This window comes from Suncus etruscus, chromosome 7 (genome assembly GCF_024139225.1).
Source record: "Suncus etruscus isolate mSunEtr1 chromosome 7, mSunEtr1.pri.cur, whole genome shotgun sequence".
Taxonomy (NCBI): Eukaryota; Metazoa; Chordata; class Mammalia; order Eulipotyphla; family Soricidae; genus Suncus; species Suncus etruscus.
Window position 1 is genome coordinate 42,668,782 of NC_064854.1, and position 21,907 is coordinate 42,690,688.

The 21,907-nt window shown below is 37.0% G+C and overlaps 1 protein-coding gene across 1 annotated transcript in view; it reads left to right on the forward strand.

The window, feature by feature from the left end:
• The window catches only part of DNAH14 (dynein axonemal heavy chain 14), a 367,193-nt gene that overhangs the window by 276,166 nt on the left and 69,120 nt on the right, over positions 1 to 21,907 (forward strand). The window contains exons 68-70 of the mRNA XM_049777552.1: positions 12,059 to 12,465; positions 13,417 to 13,615; positions 20,288 to 20,503. Of these exons, the coding sequence (XP_049633509.1) occupies positions 12,059 to 12,465; positions 13,417 to 13,615; positions 20,288 to 20,503 (822 nt within the window). The remainder of the gene's footprint in view (positions 1 to 12,058; positions 12,466 to 13,416; positions 13,616 to 20,287; positions 20,504 to 21,907) is intronic.

Genomic DNA, 21,907 nt, shown 5'->3' on the forward strand with positions numbered 1-21,907 from the left:
AAATTGGAAAGGTTCACAAAGTTAATAAATTCGTTCCATTCAAAATGGTCTTCTTCAGAGTAGAGGCTGGAGAGATATTGGAAACTCCTCCCACAGTTCAAAAATAAATAAATAAATAAACAAACAAACAAACAAATAAATAAATAAATAAATAAAATACCCAAAATCAACAAGAGAAAGAAAACGTGCAAACGGTCCTATGTAAAGACCTATTCTACTATTAGCATTCTACTATTAGCATTCAACTATTAGTAAATCTATCAGCAATAGTCTTATAGATCATAGATGCATTCAAAATGCATCAAAATGAAGGGGGTATCTTCCAGTCAGGAATACTCTATTAAACAAAGCTTTCTAAGCAGTTTTCCAAACAAAGGCTCAGGAGTTCTTTATCAATCTGCATCTGCCTTACAAGCAAAGCAGAAAGGAATTTACAACTAGAAATAAAAAAAAAATCTCATTATTACCAGAAAACATAAAATTATACACTACATATTGGCAGTGTACAGTCAGAATAAATGTACAGTCAGAATAAAATACAATTCTTTAGTATGATGATGTGTGAAACAGAGACTGGCACACATCACAAAGAAGGAACAAGAACAATCAGTGCTGGCAAGGATGTGGGGAGAAAGGAACTCTCATTCACTGCTGATGAGAATGCTGTCTAGTCCAGTCCTTATAGAAAATAAGGAAATTCCTAAAAAAAAACTGGAAATTGAACTCCATTTGACCCAGCTATACCACTCCTAGAGATATACCCTAGGAACACAAAAATCCAATGCAAAAGTCCCTTCCTCACACCTATATTCATCACAGCACTATTTACAATAGCCAGACTCTGGAAACAACAAAGATGCCCTTCAACAGATGAATGGCTAAAGAAACTGTGGTACATGTACACAATGGAATATTATGCAGCCCTCAGGAGAGATGAAGTCATGAAATTTTCTTATACATAGATGTATATGAAATCTATTATGCTGAATGAAATTAATCAGAGGGAGAAAGACACAGAATAGTCTCACTCATCTATGGATTTTAAGAAAAATTAAAGACATTGAAATAATTTTCAGAGATGAGGGCTGGAAAGACCGGCTCAAGATATGAAGCTCACCACAAAGATTGGTGAGTGCAATTAGAGAAATAACTACACTGAGAACTATCATAACAATGTCAGTGAATGAGGGATGTAGAAAGCCTGTCTCAAATCCAGGCGGGGGTGAGAGAGGAAAGAGATGGGGGCATTGGTGATGGGAAGGTTGCACCGATGAAGGGAAGTGTTCTTGTTATGACTGAAACCCAACTACAATAATGTCTGTAATCACGGTGTTTAAATAAAGAAAATATAAAAAGAAAAAAAAAGATGATGTATGAACACTTAACCACAGAATAAAAATTAAAGGGGAAAGTGCCAGTGATAACTATAGATATTACGATGTGCTGAATATCATGCAATATGGGGCTGGAGAGATAGCATGGAGTTAAGGCGTTTGCCTTTCATGCAGGACGGTGGTTCAAATCCCAGCATCCCATATGGTCCCCTGTGCCTGGCAGGGGCAATTTCTGAGCATAGAGCCAGGAGTAACCCCTGAGCGCTGCCGGGTATGACTCAAAAACAAACAAACAAAAAAATTCAATATATTAAGAGGTAAAATTGTCACCTGAAGATGACTTTTTCAGGAGGGGATTGTTCTCCAGAAGAAGGACAGGCCAGTTTCTGTCCAGGGGAAGCCTCAGCAGCTGCACACACAACCCACATTTGGCAACACACCAATGACCCCCTTCACTCTTTTACCACTTATCTCTGTAGAGACACCTAACCAACCAAAACTACAGATAATCTAGTATTTGGACATAGAACCCTAGGATATTCTATGTTGAATACAGGCAACCTCTCCCAACCCTTCTCTATTTCTGGAAGCCCTGGCAACCAGAGATACATCCCTTAGCCACACCATATCATCCAAATCTTGAAATTCCTGAACTGCACAGTAAATATGCAGCCACACAATGCCTCCAAATTTTTCAATATTGACACTCCAGTAGGAATGCACCAAATTAGATGTCAATGTAGCATAAAAGCCGCCTAAGATTAACAAACAATATATTATTAAAGAGCAATAACAGAATGATTAACTATCAACAAACAACTTAGTACAACTTCAGACAATTAATGACCACCTTGTGAGATATTGCAATATAAATTTTCTTTTGCTAAAGCTTTTAAGATGAGTTTCATTACCAGTTAGTTGTAAACAAACAATATAAAGTAAATTATTTTGTTCCTGTCAAGTTGGCAGACTTGGGGTCGGTGGGAATGCAGGATCAGTAATGGAGAGAATATTACATTGGTGGTAGGATTGGAGTTGAAAAATGGAATGCCAGACCAAATGCATTGTGAGCAACTATATAAGCTCTGATGTTTAAATAAATAAATAATTAAACAATAAAAATGTTAAATAAATAAACAATTTTTAAAGTTCAGGAATTTTATAGATGCAAAACCATCAATACAAGAACTAAAAGGACTTTAAAACAAGATGAATTCCACAAACATAGCAAACTCCTACAGAAAGATGGCTTAAAAATCAATAACAATAATCTCTCTCAATGTTAATGGGCTAAATGTACCAATTAAGAGACACAGAAGGCAGGCTATATTAGGAAAGTGAAGCCAACCTTTGCTGCCTGCAAGAAATACATTTGAATAGTCCAAATCATAGATTAGAAGACAATTCTTGAAGCATACAGCTTCTTCAAATGGAGATGTCCTATCCAATACTTCCATTCTAGTATCAGAAATAGAGACTTCAGGGGCCGGGCGGTGGCGCTAAAGGTAAGGTGCCTGCCTTGCCTGCGCTAGCCTTGGACGGACCGCGGTTCGATCCCCGGGTGTCCCATATGGTCCCCCAAGCCAGGAGCAACTTCTGAGCACATAGCCAGGAGTAACCCCTGAGCATTACCGGGTGTGGCCCAAAAACCAAAAAAAAAAAAAAAATAGAGACTTCAGATTAAAAATGTTATGAGACAAATAGGGCCATTTCTTAATGATCAAAAGAAATGTAAAAAAGAACCAGTCATCATGTCTGCATCCAGCTAGTCCATAGACTCAATCTATTCTCTAAAGAGATGTAAACCAAGCCATGAAAAAATTTTGGTACACAGGTGAAAGCTAGCAATCTCAAGAGGAGAGGTGAGCCAAGCCCCACCCCTCTAAAGCCATTCTATCTGTACCTATCACACACAATCAGCCCTTCACCAATGGCCCAGATTTACCACTTAAACTTTCTCTGCAGAGACACCAAACCAACCAAAACTCTAGGTATGTTAGTATTTGGGATGACATCATCAATTTTTTTGAGTGAGTGAGGGCATTGTTCCCCTGTGTTCTCATACTTTCTGAAGGCCTACCAGCCAAAAACATGCCCCAGGAAAGCCATAGTATCAGCCACAGTTAGTGGAATTCATGGACTACGCAGTTACATATGTAGCTGCAAAACAACTTAAAATTGCTTGATACTGTCATCCTAGTAGGAACACACCAATATAGATGCCAATGTGTTATTTGAAGCCACCTAATAATGTTCAGAAACAAAAAAAATCACAGAAAGATCAACTAGTAATAAGAGCTTATTAAACCTTCTGACAATGACTTAATGACCTATTACAAGATACAATGATTTTTCTCAATTTCTGTTGCTGTACTCTTTTTTTTTCTTTCTTTTCTTTTTTAATAAGTTCACTCAAACTTACTGATCAACTATATATAATAGATATAATAGTTGATAAATATATACTTGATCTTTGATCAACTATATAAAACCTGGTCTTTAAAAAAAGTAATATAAAAGGAACCATATATCACACTTCTGTATTATATATATATGCACTTAGGAGGGAGCAGAAATATACTTAAAACACAAAAAGACTTGAAGAAAGACATTAATGGCAGCACGTTATTTTTTAATAATATATTTTTTAAGCACCATGATTACAAAAATGTGTATAGTTGGCTTTCAGTCATAAAAAGGACACCCCCTTCACAAGTGAAACTTTCCTGCCAACAATACCCCATCTCTCTCTTCCACCACCCACTGTCTGTCTTCAAGACAGGCATTCATTTTCTCTTACTACCATGTCATGACATTTGTTGGTGTATTTATTCTCAACTGCCCTCACCAATCTTTATGGTAAGTTTTGTAGTCCTTTTAAACATCATCTCTATTGTCTCTGGGTATTATTACCATACTGCTTTTTTATTTTTGTTAAATCTCACAGGTGAGTGAGACTATTCTGTGTCTATCTCTCTCTCCCTCTGACTCATTTCACTCAGCGTATTAGTTTTCATGTCCATCCACGTATAGGAAAATTTTATGACTTCATTTTTCCTGGCAGCTACGTAATATTCCATTGTGTACCACAATTTTTTAGCCACTCATCTGTTGTTGGGCATGTGGGATATTTTCAGATTCTGGCTATTGTAAATAACTCTGCAATGAACGTAGGCATGCAGAGGGCATTTTTGTATTATGTTTTTGTGTTCCTAGGGTATATATCCCTAGGAGTGGTATTCCTGGATCAAATGGGAGCTCAATGTCCAGTTGTTGTTGTTGTTGTTGTTTTTTAAGAATATTCATATTGGGGGCCGGAGAGATATCATAGAGGTAAGACGTTTGCCTTTCATGCAGAAGGACAGTGGTTCGAATCCCGACATCCCATATGGTCGGTCCTCTGTGCCTGCCAGAGGCGATTTCTGAGCCTAGATCCAGGAGTAACCCCTGAACACTGCCGGGTGTGACCCCCCCAAAAAAAAGAAAAATTAAAAAAAAAAGAATATTCATATTGTTTTCCAGAAAAGCTAGAAAACTTTCCCACCAGCATTTTCACCAGCAATGAATGAGAGTCCTCTTTTCCCTGCAACTGTGCCAGCACTAGTTGTTCTTGTTCTTTATGATCTATACCAGTCTCCGTGGCATGAGATGGTACCTCACTGTTGTTTTTGATTTGCATCTCCCTGATGAGTAATGATGTGAAGCATTTTTTCATGTGCCTTTTGGCCATTTGTATTTCTTCTTTGAGGAAGTGTCTGTTCATTCCCCCCCATTTTTTGGATGGTGTTAGATTTTTTTTTCTTGTTAAATCGGTTGGGGTTTTTGTTGTTTTGCTGTTGTTTTCTTTTTCCTTTTTTATTTTTTTTTATTTTTTATTTATTTTTGCTTTCTGGGCCACACCTGCTCAAGGGTGTGCATTCAGGCTCTGGGGACCATATGGGACACCAGGTATGGAACCAAGGTTCGTACTGGAAAGGCCACATGCAAGGCAAACCCCCTACTGCTATGCTATATCGCTCCGGCCCTTTTTCTTGTTAAGTTCTGTCAGTATTTTGTATATCTTAGATATTAGCCTCTTATCTGATGGGTGAATAGTTTCTCCAATTTAGTGGATGGCTTTTGTATCCTAGTCAAAATTTCCTTTGAGGGACAGAGAGAGAGCATGAAGGTAGGGCATTTGCCTTGCATGCAGAAGGACGGTGGTTCAAATCCTGGCATCCCATATGGTCCCCTGAGCCTGCCAGGAGCGATTTCTGGGAATGGAGACAGGAATAACTACTGAGTGCTGCCGGGTGTGACCAAAAAAAAAAAAATTTCTTTTGAGGTGTAGAAGCTTCTCATCTTAATATAGTCCCATTTGTTTATTTCTGCTTCCACTTGTTTGGAGAGTGCTGTTTCCTCCTTGAATATGCCTTTAGTCTCAATGTTATGGAGTGCTTTACCTATGTGATGTTCTATATACCTTATGGTTTGGGGTCTGATATCAAGGTCTTTAATCACATTTGCATTTGGCCTTTGTGTATAGTGTTAGATGGAGGTCTGAGGTCTTTTTTGCATGTTGCTCACCAATTGTCCCAACAGCACTTGTTGAAGAGGTTTTCCTTGCTTCATTTTGCGTTTCTTACCCTTTTATCAAAGATTAATTGATTGTATGTCTGGGCATCATCCTCTGAATACTCAATTCTATTCCATTGGCTGTAGGGGTCTGTCTTTATTCCAATACCATGCTGTTTTAACTATAGTTAACTATAATACAATTTAAAGTTGGGGAAAGTGATGCCTCCCATATTCCTTTTCCTAAGGGTTGCTCTAGCTATTCACGGGTGTTTAATTGTTCCAATGAATTTGAGAAGTGTTTGTCCATTTCTTTGAAGAATGTCATGGGTATTCTTAGAGAATTGCATTAAATCTGTACAATGCTTTGGGGAGTATTGTCATTTTAACGATGTTAATCCTCCCAGTCCATGAGCATGGGGTATGTATCTCCTTTTCCTTGTATTCTCTTTTATTTCTTGAAGCAAGGTTTTGTAGTTTTCTTTGTATAGGTCCTTTACCTCTTTAATTAAGTTGATTCCACGGTGTTTGAGTTTGTGTCACACTAATGTGAATGGAATTTTTTTAACTTTTTTTTTATTAAATATTTTTTATTTAAGTAACATGATCATATTTGGGTTACAGTCATAACCAGAACACTCCCCTTCACCAGTGCAACATTACCCCCTCCCCCTTTCCATCCCCTACCTGTATTTGAGACAGGCATTCTACTACAGTAAGTTGTATATTTTTTCCTTAAAGGATAAGAGTAAAAAATATATAGTAAAGGTGTGATAGTGGCAATCTCCAATGTTTCCATAGGTCCAGAAAAATGGAGAAAATGGAAAAAAAGTCCTTGACTTGATTACAAAAAGGCCTCACCCCAGAAGTTTATTGGCATAAGATAGACTCTGGGTTCCAGGCATACCAGTCTATCCAACTCCAGTCATTCTCAAGGTCCCGGTGAAACTTTTGCACACTTTAGCTATAGTTGGTATCAGTCTTTTATATTTAAAGACTCTGGATTCTGTGCATTTCTTTCATCGATGTTAGGCTGATGTGGAGCATCCTCTAGTTTGAGCATATCATTAAATGCAGAGCGATCTGCCCTGCATGCAGATTGTTGCTGAGTCGCCTGGGTGTTGGGATTACTCTTTGGAGTAAGTCAATGCCAAAGCAGTGGTAGGTCTTCTCTGGTAGAGGCTTGGATCCTGGGAGTGTTAAAGACAATTGTGGTTGTTTCCATAGTTCAGGTGTGTGTGGGCGATGCCCATTCTTCTGAGGCCTGAGCCAAATCATTATGCCAATGTTCAGGGTAAAAGGCCTAATTACATTACCAAATTTGTGTTCCCATCTCTATTAGATAAAAACTTGTTTGCATATGTATTATTTTCCCATTTTAATGTGCCTATGCAAAAGAGAAGCAATGCCACAAGATATTGTTGGTGCATCTGGGGGCCAATGAATAAAGTCTAATATTCCCCGTAACTTGGTGAAATAAACGTGAAATCTATACAGAGTTACTCTTCTACCAGTATTGCTTATAAAACAGATCTCACAGGGGGGGAAAATGTCTTTTTCTGTTAGGTGGGCTTAAAGGGCCTTTTTACATTTGTTTTTTTGTTTTGTTTTGTTTTGTTTTTTTGTGAATGGGATTTTTTAATGTCTATTTCTTCTCTATCATTATTGGTGTACACAGTATTATACTTAATGGGGAAAAACTAAAAGCCTTCTCTCTAAGATTCGGCACTAGACAACATTGCCCTCTTGCCACCTTTATTCAATATATGAAAGTACTAGCAATACCAATTGGGCAAGAAATATATATCACTGGCAGATAGAAAAGGAAAAAGTTCTATTTGCAGATGACATGATACTATATTTAGAAAATTATAAAAAGTCTAAAAAAGTCTTCTAGAAACAATAGACTTGTGTAGTAAAGAAGTAGGCTAAGTTCATGTACAAAAAAGGTGGCTTTTCTATATACAAATAATGAAAAAGAAAAAATATATATTAAAAAGACAATCCCAAGGACTAGAGCTATAGGGGATAGGACATTTGCCTTACCTGAGGCCAACCTAGGTTCAATCCCCAGCATCCCATAATCTCTCCTGAGTCTGCCAGGAGTCATTTCTGTGAGTAGAGCCAGGAGTAAGCCCTGATCAATGTCAGGTGTGGCCCATAAACAAACAAACAAACAAACTCCATTTACAATTGTGCCTCAGTAATTAAATACTTCAGAATAAAACCTAAAGAAGTGAGAGATCTATAAAAAAAATACAAAACACTATTTCAAGAAATAAAAGAGGACATAAGGAAATGGAAACACAATCCCTTCTTGCGGATTAGGAGGGTTATAATATCATTAAAAGGACAATAATCCCCAAAGCATTGTGTAGATTCAGTGAAGTTTCTCTAAGGATAGCCATGCTATTTTTTTTCAAAGAAATAGATCAAACATTCCTGAAATTCCTATGACACAATAAATTTCCATGAGTAACTAAAAACAATCCTTGGAAAAAATAAGATGGCAGCATTACTTTTCCCAATTTTAAAGTTTTCTACAAAGCAATAATAGTTAAAATAGCATGTTATTGAAATAAAAACAGACTCTCAGATCAATAAAACAGAACTGAATATCTGAAAGATCCCCAAGTATAAGATAAGCTAATTTTTGCTAAAGGAGCAAAAAATATGAAGTGGAGCAAAAAAAAAAAAAAAAGTGTCTTCAACAAATAGTACTGGGAAAACTTGTCAGCTATATGCAAGAAACACCATCATAAAAAATTAAGTCAAAATGAATTAAGGACCTTGATATCAGACCTGAAAACATAAGGTGCATACAGGAAAATGTAGACAGAACACGTCATTGAAGTGTTCAGTGAAGTGTTCATTGAAGCTAAAGGCATCTTCAAGGATGAAACACCATTGGCCAAGCAAGTGAAGGCAAAGAGAAACAAATGGTACTATGTTAAATTAAGAAGCTTCTGCACCTTAAAGTCCACCCAGGGAATGGGAGAAATTATTCACTTAATACTCATCTGATATGGGATTAATATCTAAGGCACTGATAGAGTTTAACATGAAAAAAATACATCTAATCCCATCAAAAATGGGGAGAGGAGTTGAACAGATATTCTCTCAAAAAAGAAATACAGTTAACCAAAAGGAGCAAGAAAAAAAATGTTCTTCATCATTAATCATTGGGATGCAAATCAAAACAACAATGAGATACCATCTAACACCATAAAAACTGGCACACATCAAAAAGAGCAAGAAGTGTTGGCACAGATGCAGGGGGAAAAAAGGACTCTCATTCACTGCTGGTGAGAATGCTGACTAGCCCAGTCTTTTTGGAAAATAATATGAACTTTCCTCAAAAAACTAGAAATTGAGCTTTCGTTAGATCAGCAATACCACTCCTAGTACATTGCAGAAATATACATTCCCATGTTCATCGCAGCACTATTTACAATAGCTGGAATCTGGAAACAACCCAATTACCCAAGAACAAATATGTAATAAAGAAACTGTGAAGCATCTGCAAAATGGAATACTATGAAGCCAGTAGAAAAAATCAAGTCATGAAATTTACTTATATATGGAAAAATCTGGAAGTTTCATGCTGAATAAGATACGTCAGCGAGAGAGGGACACATACAGAATTATTGCACTCCTCTTTAGGATATATTTTAAAAAAACATAGTATGAGAATAATACCCAAGACAATAGAAATGATAGGTATAAAAGTGCAGTTAACACAAATGGCAATAATAGTTGGAAATTATCACTCTAGACCAAAAAAAAAAAAAAAAAAAGAAGGAAATTGAAAGGAAATAAACTGACATTCATTTAGTAACGGTATTCCAAACCATAGTGCCTAAAAAACAAACAAAAAAAAAGAAACAATAAAAGTGTCTGCCATAGGGGCAGACTGGGAGTGTGGGTGGTGGTGAGACAACAGGAGAGTAACTTGGGAAAATTGTGATGGGAAATAAACATTTGTGAAGGAACCAACGTTGAAACATTGTGTGACCAAAACTTAACTACCAACAACTTTTTAACTCTATATTTCACAGTAACTTAATTGTTTGTTTGGGGGCCACACCTGGTGACCCGGGGTTACTCCTGGCCATGCGCTCAAAAATCACTCCTGGCTTGGGGGACCATATGGGACACCCGGGATCAAATTGAAGTCCTTTCTGGGTTAGCCGCATGCAAGGCAAATGCCCTACCACTGTGCCACCACTCTGGTCCCACAGTAATTCAATTTTAAAAATCTTTTAAGAAATAAAAAAGGCAAAAAAATAAAAATAAAAGAAATAAAAAAGGCAGTCACAGGGGCTGGAGAGATAGCATGGAGTTTGAGTATTTGCCTTGCATGCAGGACAGTGGTTCGAATCCTGCATCCCATATGGTCTCCCAAGCCAGGAACAATTTCTGAGCATAGAGCCAGGAGTAACCCCTGAGCGCTGCCAGGTATGACCCCCCCCCCAAATAAAAGGCAGTCACCATCTCTACACCTGGCCAGCTCGATGGACTCATTCTGTTCTCAAAAGATATAAACTAAGGGGCCAGTGAGGTGGCGCTAGAAGTAAGGTGTCTGCCTTGCAAGCGCTAGCCAAGGAAAGATCACGACCGCGGTTCGATCCCTGGCGTCCCATATGGTCCCCCCAAGCCAGGGGTGATTTCTGAGCGCATAGCCAGGAGTATCCCTGACCATCAAACGGGTGTGGCCCCAAAAAAAAAAAAAAAGATATAAACCAAGCCATGAAAAATTATGGGTACATTAGACATGCAGCTGAAAGCTGGCAATCTCAGGAAGAGAGGGCAGGCCAAGCCCCTGTTTTGCCAAAGCCACACCAGCTGCACCCACCACCCGTTTCGCCAATGGCCCTGCCTCACCACTCCTTTGTGGCTCTCTGCAGAGGCATCAATCTGAACAAAACTCCAGGTATGCTGGTATTTGGGCTGATAGTACCAGGACTTGTACTTCTGGAAGACCTGGCAGTTGAAAACACTCTGTATCAGCAATAGTGCTTTTTTGGAATTCCTGGCATTTGTGGCCACCCAACAACTCTGTTAGTTTAATACTGTCATCCTTGTATGAACACACCAATTTAGACATCAATGTGTATCTGAAGCTTCAGAAACAAATGAAATAGTAAAATGGCCAACTAGCAACAAGATCTCACTAAATTTTCTGACACTGACAATGCCCTCATTGAAGAGACAGCAATTTTTACAATTTGCTTATCACTGTATTTTTTTTCTTCCTTTTTTCTTCTTTCTTTTCTTTTCTTTTCTTTTTTATTTAAATAATTTCGCTCCCACTTACTTGGAAACAAGTATATTGTGATCAACTGTCAAGTATGTGATAAATGCTTTTTAAATAAAGTAAATTTTAAAAAGAAATTTAAAAAAATTTAAATGAGCTGCATTCTTCTAGGGAAAAAAAGAAATACATATCTTTGGGTTATCCTTAACTTAGTATGAAAAATAATACAAAGATCAACATGTGCAACATAAAAAAATGATACACTTGCTCTCGTCTATTAATTTTATTTTCATATTCCTTATGCATCATGAATCACAGTAATTCCTTTTGGTCATAAAGAATTATAGTGATTATTTATGTGCCTATAATAAAAATGCCCACAAATACTAAATTAATATGTAAAAATAGCAGGAAGCAGACATATGTGCTACTAATAAAATTGATTAAAATTTAGACCTATCTTCATTTAAAAACCTATCTCCAAAATAAAACTTCCACACTCCTCAGTAAAAACTTAGGATGAGGTTTTATTTGTTTTTCTTTAATTCAAACAGAACCACATAATTTGAACCATCTTATTTTGCCTCACAAATTGAGGGGGAAATAATGGAGGGTACCAAGACCAGACAGTCATATGAACATTCAGTAGAAATAAAAAAATGATTAGACATGCTAGACACAGAGGGGACCACTTATACTAGCAACCCCGGTGGTAAAGGAGGGGGATGTGGGATGCATGCTGGGAACAAGGGTGGAGGGAGGATAACATTGGTGGTGGACTGATTCAATATCACTACCTAAAAAATTACTGTGAAAGATTTGTAATCCACTTTGGTCAAAAAAAAAAAACTTAGGATGAGGAACTGCAATTTAATGTACGGATGCTTTTTATTTCAACTCATTTTATTTTTAGGAAATATTCTTGATGATGAGAAAATGATTGATGTATTAAAAACTTCTAAAGAGGCTTCAAGTGAAACTTCAAAGAGCATGGAAGAAACAGAAAAAGAAGTACTTCAAATTCAAGAAACACAACAATATTATCTCCCCATTGCTACCAGAGGTTCCCTGCTCTACTTTCTAATAACTAATCTTACTCAGATGAACAGCATGTATCAGTTCTCTCTGGACTGGTTTCATCAAGTTTTTGCTGTATCAATAGTTACCAAAGATCAAGACGAATATTCTTCAAGAAGAAATACGAGCTGGGGAAAAGCAAGCTCAGATGCTGGAAAATCTTCTTATGTAGCAAGTAAAAAGACAATTTTACAGAGGTATCTTAAAGATTCAATTGATCTTTTAACAAGAAATGTTTTTAAGGTGAGCTTTATTTTTTTTTATAAAGCACCATGAGTTACAAAGTCATTCATAGTTGGCTCTTAGATATACTATATTTCAGCACAATCCCACCACCAGTGTCTTTTCCCCACCATTGGGATTCCCAGGTTCCCTCCCACCCATCTCACTTTCCCATCACCCCCATTCTCAGTTTTCCACATCGACAAGCACATTTTAAGTTTTGTTGTTGAAGTTGGGGTCACTTATTCTCTGTGTTGTTGAATTTAGCTATACTACTTCTTCACACCACTGATGTACTCAGAACCCCTTGACCCCTGCTCCCTGTTGCTTCCCATCAATATCATTCCTGCTCTGCCCTTCTCCCTATGCTCTAGGTTCAGGCTGATCTAGGCATCCCTCTTTCATATCTTCATCCTGTTCGTCTATCTGTGGTCATCTATATGAGGTCATCATGTGCTTGTCCTTCTGGTTTACTTCATTTAGCATGACATCTTCCAGTTCCATCCATATACAGAGATTTGCATGATTTCACCTTCCCCTATAGATGTATAGCATCCCATTGTATGTATATACCACATCTTTTTTTTGGGGGGGGAGTGTTTTGGGTTTTGGGTCACACCCGGCGGTGCTCAGGGGTTACTCCTGGCTGTCTGCTCAGAAATAGCTTCTGGCAGGCACGGGGGACCATATAGAACACCGGGATTCGAACCAACCACCTTTGGTTCTGGATCAGCGCTTGCAAGGCAAACGCCGCTGTGCTATCTCTCGGGCCCAATATACCACATCTTTATGATCCACTTACCTTATCATTGGGCACCTAAGTTGATTCCATATCTTAGAATTGTACTAAGTGCTGCCATGAATAATGTTGAGCATTTTGTACCCTGATGGTAGATACCCAGAAGTGAAATTTCTGGGTTAAAATGAGATTTAATCTACCTGCTTGGTCTAACAATTCCATTTCTCTTCTAGGTGGTTTCTTTAGCACTTTTTAATCAACATAAACTTTGCTTCTCTTTTCAACTTTGCATTACAATCATGAAAAATTATACTAATGAAAATATAATGCAGGATGATATTGGATCCCTTTCAGATGAAGAATGGAACATTTTTCTTTATTCTGGCATATTGATAAATAGTAAAGATGCAGTTCTCCAATATCAACTTGATAGTAAGTAAGAAAATTGCTTCAGAGTTAATAGAGTGGTTTTTTTTTAAAGTATTGAGGGGTTAGTGAGAGTTCAGGAGTTGGCAATTTCCTGCTTGTGGCTGACCTATTTGAAAGCCAGGACTACTTATAGTCTCCCTACCCCCACCAGCAATGACCCCTCAGCACAGAGCTATAAATAGCCCAAGGGCCAGAGCCATAGTGTAGTGAGTAGGGTATTGTTTTGACCACCCCAGGTTCAATTCCCCAGCATCCTATATGGTTCCCTGCACTATCTAAGGGTGATTCCTGAGCTCAGAGCTAGGAGTAACCACTGAGCACCACCAGGTATGCTCCCCCCAAAAAAAAGAAATAACCCCTGAACACTGTTGGTTGTTATCCAAAAACCAAAAAAAAAAGTGTTCCTGAAAATCATTTAAAGTTCACTAGGGTGTATCAAGTCAATGCTTCTCAATTATTTCTATATTAATATAAATTTATGAATTTAGTATAATATTGATTCCAGTAAAAAAAGAGCTTGAGAGCAAGTATAAGAACTAACTCATCATTATATTTTTTACAATACTAGCAATATAATCTACCTCAGTGATTTTTAATAAAACAATGCATTAGAAACAAATTGCTAAGGCTATCATTATCCTAGTTTACACACACGAGTACACACACATAAACGTTAATCAATGTTAATCAATGTTTAATTAAACACGGCCAGGAGTTCAACTTTACCTCCTCCCCATAACAGTTGTCCTCACTTTATTATGAAAATGCCTTATTATTTTTATTAAATCATAGATTATTTTTATTAAATAAGCTATACATATTTATTTAAAAACCATAATATGTTATAGATGAGCAAACAATTAAAAAGATATATCCTCTTTCTCTGTGATCCAGGGATAACCACTATTATTTTTTTTTTTTTTTTTTTTTTGGTTTTTGGGCCACACCCGTTTGACGCTCAGGGGTTACTCCTGGCTATGTGCTCAGAAATCGCCCCTGGCTTGGGGGGACCATATGGGACACCGGGGGATCGAACCGCGGTCCTTCCTTGGCTAGCGCTTGCAAGGCAGACACCTTACCTCCAGCGCCACCTACCCGGCCCCAACCACTATTATTTTTGGGGTTACCCTCCACTACTTTTCATATATATTGATACATAGATATTCATAAATCATTGAAATAAAAGTGAGTTTAATGTACAGACTTATGCCAGCTTTTAACAAATTAATTATGTTTTTAAAATATCTTTCTCTTTGTAAGGGAATAGCAAACCCAAAGGACAATAGAAACGAAGAGCAGAACTATTATTCATTAGCGAGCTTGCCACTCGGGTGGGAGTGGAGATGATAAATTAGGGAAGAGAACACTAAGACAATGGCAGAGGGAGGAAAAAAGTGCCTGTTCTATATCAGTTGGGGCACAGGAAGAACACTGGGGACATTGATGAAGGGAAATGAACACTGGTTTTGGAACTTAATGCCTAAAACTTAAAAATGAGTAACCTTGTAATTCTGTATGTAATTCACAATGCCACATCACCATATTTGTTTGTTTTATTATAGCTTAGGTAGCATAGTTACAGTGTTGTTAATGTTTATAGTTTTAGTGTACAAAGTTACACCAATAAGGACTCCAAGACTCTCCACTATTATTCTTTATATCACATCTATCCCACCCCTTCTTTCCTTTTGCCACCTCCTTAACTATGTGAAATCAGTTTATAATTCAAGGCCAAGGGCATGACATCATTCAACTATTCCCCTATTTTATTTCTCTTTATTCCACATATGAGACTCCTGCGAATTTATTTTGTGTAATATGATAACCTTCGCATTCATCCAGGTTGCAGCCAACTATAGAATTTCATTTTTTCTCATAGCTACACTGTATTGGACTGTGTATATATACTACAACTTCTTTTTGTTTGTTTGTTTGGTTTTGGTTTTGGTTTGGGGGCCACACCTGGAGACACTCAGGGGTTACTCCTGGCTATGCGCTCAGAAATCACTCCTGGCTTGGGGAACCATATGGGACGCCAGAGGATAGAACCAAGGTCCGTCCTAAGCTAGCACCAGCAAGGCAAACACCTTACTGCTTGCGCCACTGCTCCAGCCTCTTCTTTTAAATATTTTTTTATTGAACCACCATGAGATATACAATTGCAAAGTTGTTCATGATTGAGTCTCAGTCATACAATGTCCAACACCCATCCCTTCACCAGTGCACATTTCCAGTGTCCCTACCAATTTACCAATGTCCCTAGTTTCCCTTCTGACCTTCCCCAGGTCTCCTCTTCCAGCCCCCCTCCTCGTCCTCGTCCTTGTCCTCCTCCTCCTCCTCCTTTCTTCTGTGTCTTCCTCCTCCTCCTTATCCTCCTCCTTATTCTCCTCCTTCTTCTGTTCCTCCTCCTCTTTCTCTTCCTCTTTTTTTCTCTCTCTCCTTTTATTCCTTTTAGGCACTGTGATTTGCAATATTGTTACTGAAAGGGTATTATGCATATCACTTTACTTCCTTCAGCAACCAGTCTGTTCAGAGTTATCGTTTACAACCATCATTATGATAGTGGTCCCTTCTCTGCCCTAATTGCTTTCAACTGTGGACCAGTCCTCCTGGTCCTCGTCTCTTTCATCTTTGGGCATTATTACCATACTATCTTACACAAATTAGTGTGCTCATTCTGTCTGTTCCTCTTCCTCTGCCTCATTTTGCTCAGCATAATACTTTCTATATTCATTCCATACATTGTCTTTATCCGTTCATCTGTTCTCAGGCACTTGTTTCCATATTCTGACTATTGTACTAAACGCTATGCAAATATGTTTGCTAATTAATGTTTTTGCGTGTCTGGGGGTGGGGGTAGATGTCAAGAAATGGGATCTTTGGGATCTCTCATATGGGAGTTCTAGCTAGTCTTATCTTTTGGTTTTGCTTTGTTTTGTTTTGGGGCCACACTCGGCAGTGCTCAGGAGTTACTCCTGGCTCTGAGCTCTGAACTCGCTCCTGGCAGGCTAGAGGGACCACATGGATGTGGGAGATTGAACCTGGGTTCGTCCTGGGTCATCTGCACACAAGGCAAATGCCTACTGCTCTGTTATCGCTCCAGCCCCTAGTCTTATCTTTTTGAAGATCTTCATAGCAGCTGAATCAGACGGGCATTCCTTCCCGTCAATAGAAAATGAGTGTTCTATTTCACCACATTTCTACCAATATTGGTTGTGCCAGCAAAAAGAAGAAAAAAATGATAAATGATAAATGTAACTTAAGAGCTACATGAAACAGTATCAAGAAGAATAATATCATATCACTGGGGTTTTGAATGAAATAATGAGAAAAGGGTAGAAATCTTATTTGAAGTAGTAATAGCCAAGAATTGTTTAAACCTGAAAAAGAAGTAAGACATCCAGATCCAGAAAATGCAAATAGTCTGAATAAAATAAACCCAAATATATACATACCAAGAGCAGCATAATTAAAATGGTAAAAACCAAAAATAGAATCCTTAAAGCAGCAAGAAAAAAGCAAAAACTCAAAGATTAGGTAACATCTCCCACCCACCCTGTAATCCCATATAAGACATCAACAGTTTCTCTGTGGAAAGTCAATACTCCAGGAGGGAATTGTTTGATATATTGAAAGTACTGAATGAGAAGCCTACCAAGCAACAATACACTACCCAGCTAGGTTGTCCTTTAGATGTGAAAGATGATAAAAAGCCCTTTGAAGAAATAAAGAATGTGTTGTTTCTACTACCAGTCCTCTGTGAAATACTAAAAGGACTTCTCTAATAAATATATATATTTTTTTAAATATATATATATATATAAGCGTGGAAGTCACAAGATAACTAAAACACAAACACAAATATAAGAAAAAGAATAATAATGAACATTTATTTAAGTTTAATGATTCTTTCCTTATTTTTATTTTGTTATGTTTTAATTGTTTAGTATTGTTATATTTGATTCTTTTAAAATAAATCTCATTTTTTAAGATTTCACATATATTTATGTATTCACTTGTTTTCCATTTTATCACTGAATGTGGTTATAACAGATGTTTAGTATTTTGCTCAACTCAACATCTGGTTCAAATAAGGTTTGCTTATATTGATTTTTTTGAGAATGAGTCATATTATCCTAATTCTTATTTTGTTCCATAATTTTGGATTGTTTGGAGATATTTTATATATAACCTATTTTATTTTATTCCAGGGGAAAGATAATTTTATTTCTTAAGTTTTAGATTTTTAACTCAGACTTACAATGAAATGTGTCTCTCGAGTAGTGAGCAGTTCAAATTTCTGCTAAATTATTTTATCCTTCATAAGGATAATGTGATAAATACATTAGTAATTTAGTGAGAAATAATATACTTAGGCATATTTTACATGCAAGATTTTCTACGTCTTTCCCACCACCCTTGATGCCTTACTAAATTAAAGTATGATCTTAAGTTTCCCTTTGCATTAATTGACTCAAATTCTTTACTAAGCTTGCTCTGCAAAGCCATGTTCTCCCTTGGGCAAGTAACTCCCTTGCTTTTCTCTGTTTCTTTGCCTTTTTTCTCTCAGGAGAACCCTGTGTCCTCTTCTATTTCAGTTTTATATTTTGTTCAGTTTATAATTATTATGCAAGTATCAATGTAATATAAACATTTCTCTGCATAAGTGGTACTCAGTTTAAATATGAATTCCTTATAATCAAGGTCTATGAGAATGTGACTTTTGTACACATAAATTATTTTAATTTTATTATAACACCATGAAATTTATCAAGTTGTTCCTAATACAGTCATTTTAGACATTAAATGCTCAAACACCAGTCCCCCCTCCGAGGTGACCTTCCTTTTACCAGTGTCCCCAATCTCCCACCCACCACCCTAACCCTGCTTCCTTGTTAGCACAACAAACTTACTTCAGGTTATTTATTACAACACAAAAATATAGCTCAACATGAGTCAATGTAAAATAATTATACTATCTCTCCACAGCGTTACTATAGTCATTGTCTAAGGATTTACTGGGCTGTAATTGGTGCAAGTTGTGCCTTTTCTGCTTCTACTGTTTAGGCTCACTGAGCTTGGTAGATTACAATGTAACTTTCCTGTCATATTTTTTGTGATATAATTGGACTAACATTATTATAAAATTTTGAGGTATCTTGTGGCCATCAGCGGATCTATAGATGTATAGATCTGAAACAAATATGGTGACTTGGTAATTTGGTATGATTAAATTGTGGAACTGGGATTATTCTGTCAGAGGATGTAGGGTTAGGATTCAACTGCTATGATTTCATGCAGAAAGGAGAAATCTGTCCTCAATCGTTCTGAGAATGCCCCAGAGGTATGAGTCTGGATAGGTTCAGAAAGATAGGACAGCAAGTAAGATGCAGTTGTATACCTAAAACACTAATATTAAAACTAGTGTAGGGGCCAGAGAGATAACATGGAGGTAGAGTGTTTGCCTTACATGCAGAAGGACGAAGGTTTGAATCCTGGCATCCCATATGGTCCCCCAAGCCTGCCAGGAGCAGTTTCTGAGCGTAGAGCCAGGAGTAACCCTGAGCGATGCCGGGTGTGACTAAAAAACAAAAAACAAACAAAAAAAGACAAGTGTAGGGCCCGGGGAGATAGCACAGCGGCGTTTGCCTTGCAAGCAGCCGATCCAGGACCAAAGGTGGTTGGTTCGAATTCCGGTGTCCCATATGGTCTCCCATGCCTGCCAGGAGCTATTTCTGAGCAGACAGCCAGGAGTAACCCCTGAGCACCGCCAGGTGTGGCCCAAAAACCAAAAAAAAAAAAAAAAAGACAAGTGTAAATTTTACTGGAGGAATGTTTTTCTTTTGTTTCGAAGCTATATCCAGCATGTTACTCCTGGCTCTGCATTCAATTTTAAGGAACTATGACTTTAGCTACCACATAATCCACAGTCCATTTCTGGTTGCATATCCAAAGAACTGAAACAGAGTGTTGGAAATATGTTTGCATACTTTGTCCTTAACACTATTCACATTAGACAGAAATGACCCAGATGTTCATTAGCGGATAAAAGGATAAACAAAACATAGTACTTACAGTCAAGAAAATATCCAGCCTTTAAAAGGAAGGAAATCTTATCGCACAGTGCATTGTGAATGAGCCTGAAGACATTGTATAAAAAAGAAAAAAATATAAGCTAGCCACAAGAAGACAAATACTGCAGACTAGTTATTCAAGGTATCTAAGGAAATCAAATTCATAGAAACTGAAAGGACAGGAGATGAGGGTAAGGAAAAGTGTTAGTGGAATTGTTTCATGAGTTCAGCATTCACATTTGTACAAAAACTACTGACACATATGCACAAAACCTTATCACTAACAATATTGTCAGTCATTATGATTGAAATCAAATTAAATTTTTAAAAAAGAGAAATAGACTCCTGGTGATCTATTTCGCAACTATATGAATACATTTGACATTACTGAACTTACATTTTAAAATGTTTAAGGCTTTAAATTCTTCATCATATATTCTAACCACAGCAAAAAAAAAAAAGTACTATGTAGTCTATGTATGTAGACTACTTTTATGTAACAAACCTTTTTCTTCAACAAATTAAGCTATAAGTAATAAATTGCAATAAGTAAAGAGAAAGCCAATGGCTCTCTAATGTGATCCTTTTCCCTTTCTTTTAGATGTATATGAAGTTTTTACACAAACTACTCTCCCGTGGTTGTCAAGTTACAAGTGGAAGCAATGCCAATATATCAATAGTAAACTAGAACCATTTTCCCTCTTATGCAAATCCCTTTTGTCCAATGAGCCACAATGGAATGCTTTTTATGATAGTAAGAATGTTTATTCTCTGATGAGCACACCTTTCTTGGCAGAAAATATTTTGGAGGAGAAAAGTAAGGAAGCACTCAAAATTTTTATCTTTGTTAAGTATATGTGTAACCAAATTAAATTATAAAGGTAGTTAAGAATCTGACAATAACCGGAGAGATAGCATTTGCCTTGCATGTAGAAGGACGGTGGTTCAAATCCCGGCATCCCATATGGTCTCCTGAGCCTGCCAAGAGTGAGTTCTGAGCGTAGAGCCAGGTGTGAGCACTGCCGGGTGTGACACAAAAACAAAAACAAAAACAAAAATAAAAGAATCTGACAACAAAAAGAAAGGAGATGTATAACTATATTGTAACCATATCTCATATCACTTCATACAATGACTATTGTTACATGTTAATATCTTGTGTAATGATTATTATGAAAATCACTGTTGGTTGATTCTGATTCAGAATCTAGTGAGAAGTCAAAGCTTCATAGTATGAAATTATAGCACACTCATTTCATTATACTATAATAACTTGGACTTGGAATCTAAATAGTATATATATAGAAATAATGGGCATAGCTGTATCTGACAGAAATGTATTTTAAGTGTATATGGTGTGGTTTTAACTTACAGAATAAACTTACTTTTTATGACTTACTGTTCTCAATACATCTTTTAATTTCCACACTTGGCACTTTCCTCCTCCCTTTCTCTTCCACCCACCCACATCATACTATGTCAGTGGATGGAAAGATGCAAATTAATTTGTTTCCATCAACATATTTCTCCATTTTGCTTTCATTTTTGCTCAACAAAATTATATTATTCAATAATGTAAGTGTCTTTACACATCTTATCTTTATTTTGTTTTGTTTATGGAACAGATATCCAAGGTAGGAATTGCTATGCCAAAAGTATTGCTTTTATGTAAGAGTTGTTTTTATGGGGAATTGGTGGCACAAACGAATCTTGGAGAAGGAGTGGGTATTTGGAGCATTGTATAACTGAGACTCATACACCAACAACTTTTCATTCTGTACCTCCTGGTAATTCAACACAAAACCTTTTTAATGTATTATTGGAAAAAAATAGTTGCTTCTTTTAAGTCCATGATAATTTTTATTTTACCACAATATATGATTGTCCCTTTTTAACAGCAGTCTTCTTTTCTAGTTTTGGCAATCTGAAATTATTTTTAATTTTTCCCCATCCCACCCTATTTTTAATTTTCATTTACCAGACTTCTAGCAAGTTTAGGTATCTACTCAGATATTTGTGACCATTTGGATTTTCCTGCTTATATACACTGCCCATTTTCTACAGAAGCTTTTTTTGTCTTGTTTGTTTGTTTTAGGCCCATTATGTGAAAATAATTTGTTTTATATTTTATTAAATATATAACATATTTTTATATATTTTATTACTGAAAGGATTAACCTGGGAGGGGAGGGCCATTGGCTGGGACTTGCTTCAGGAGAGG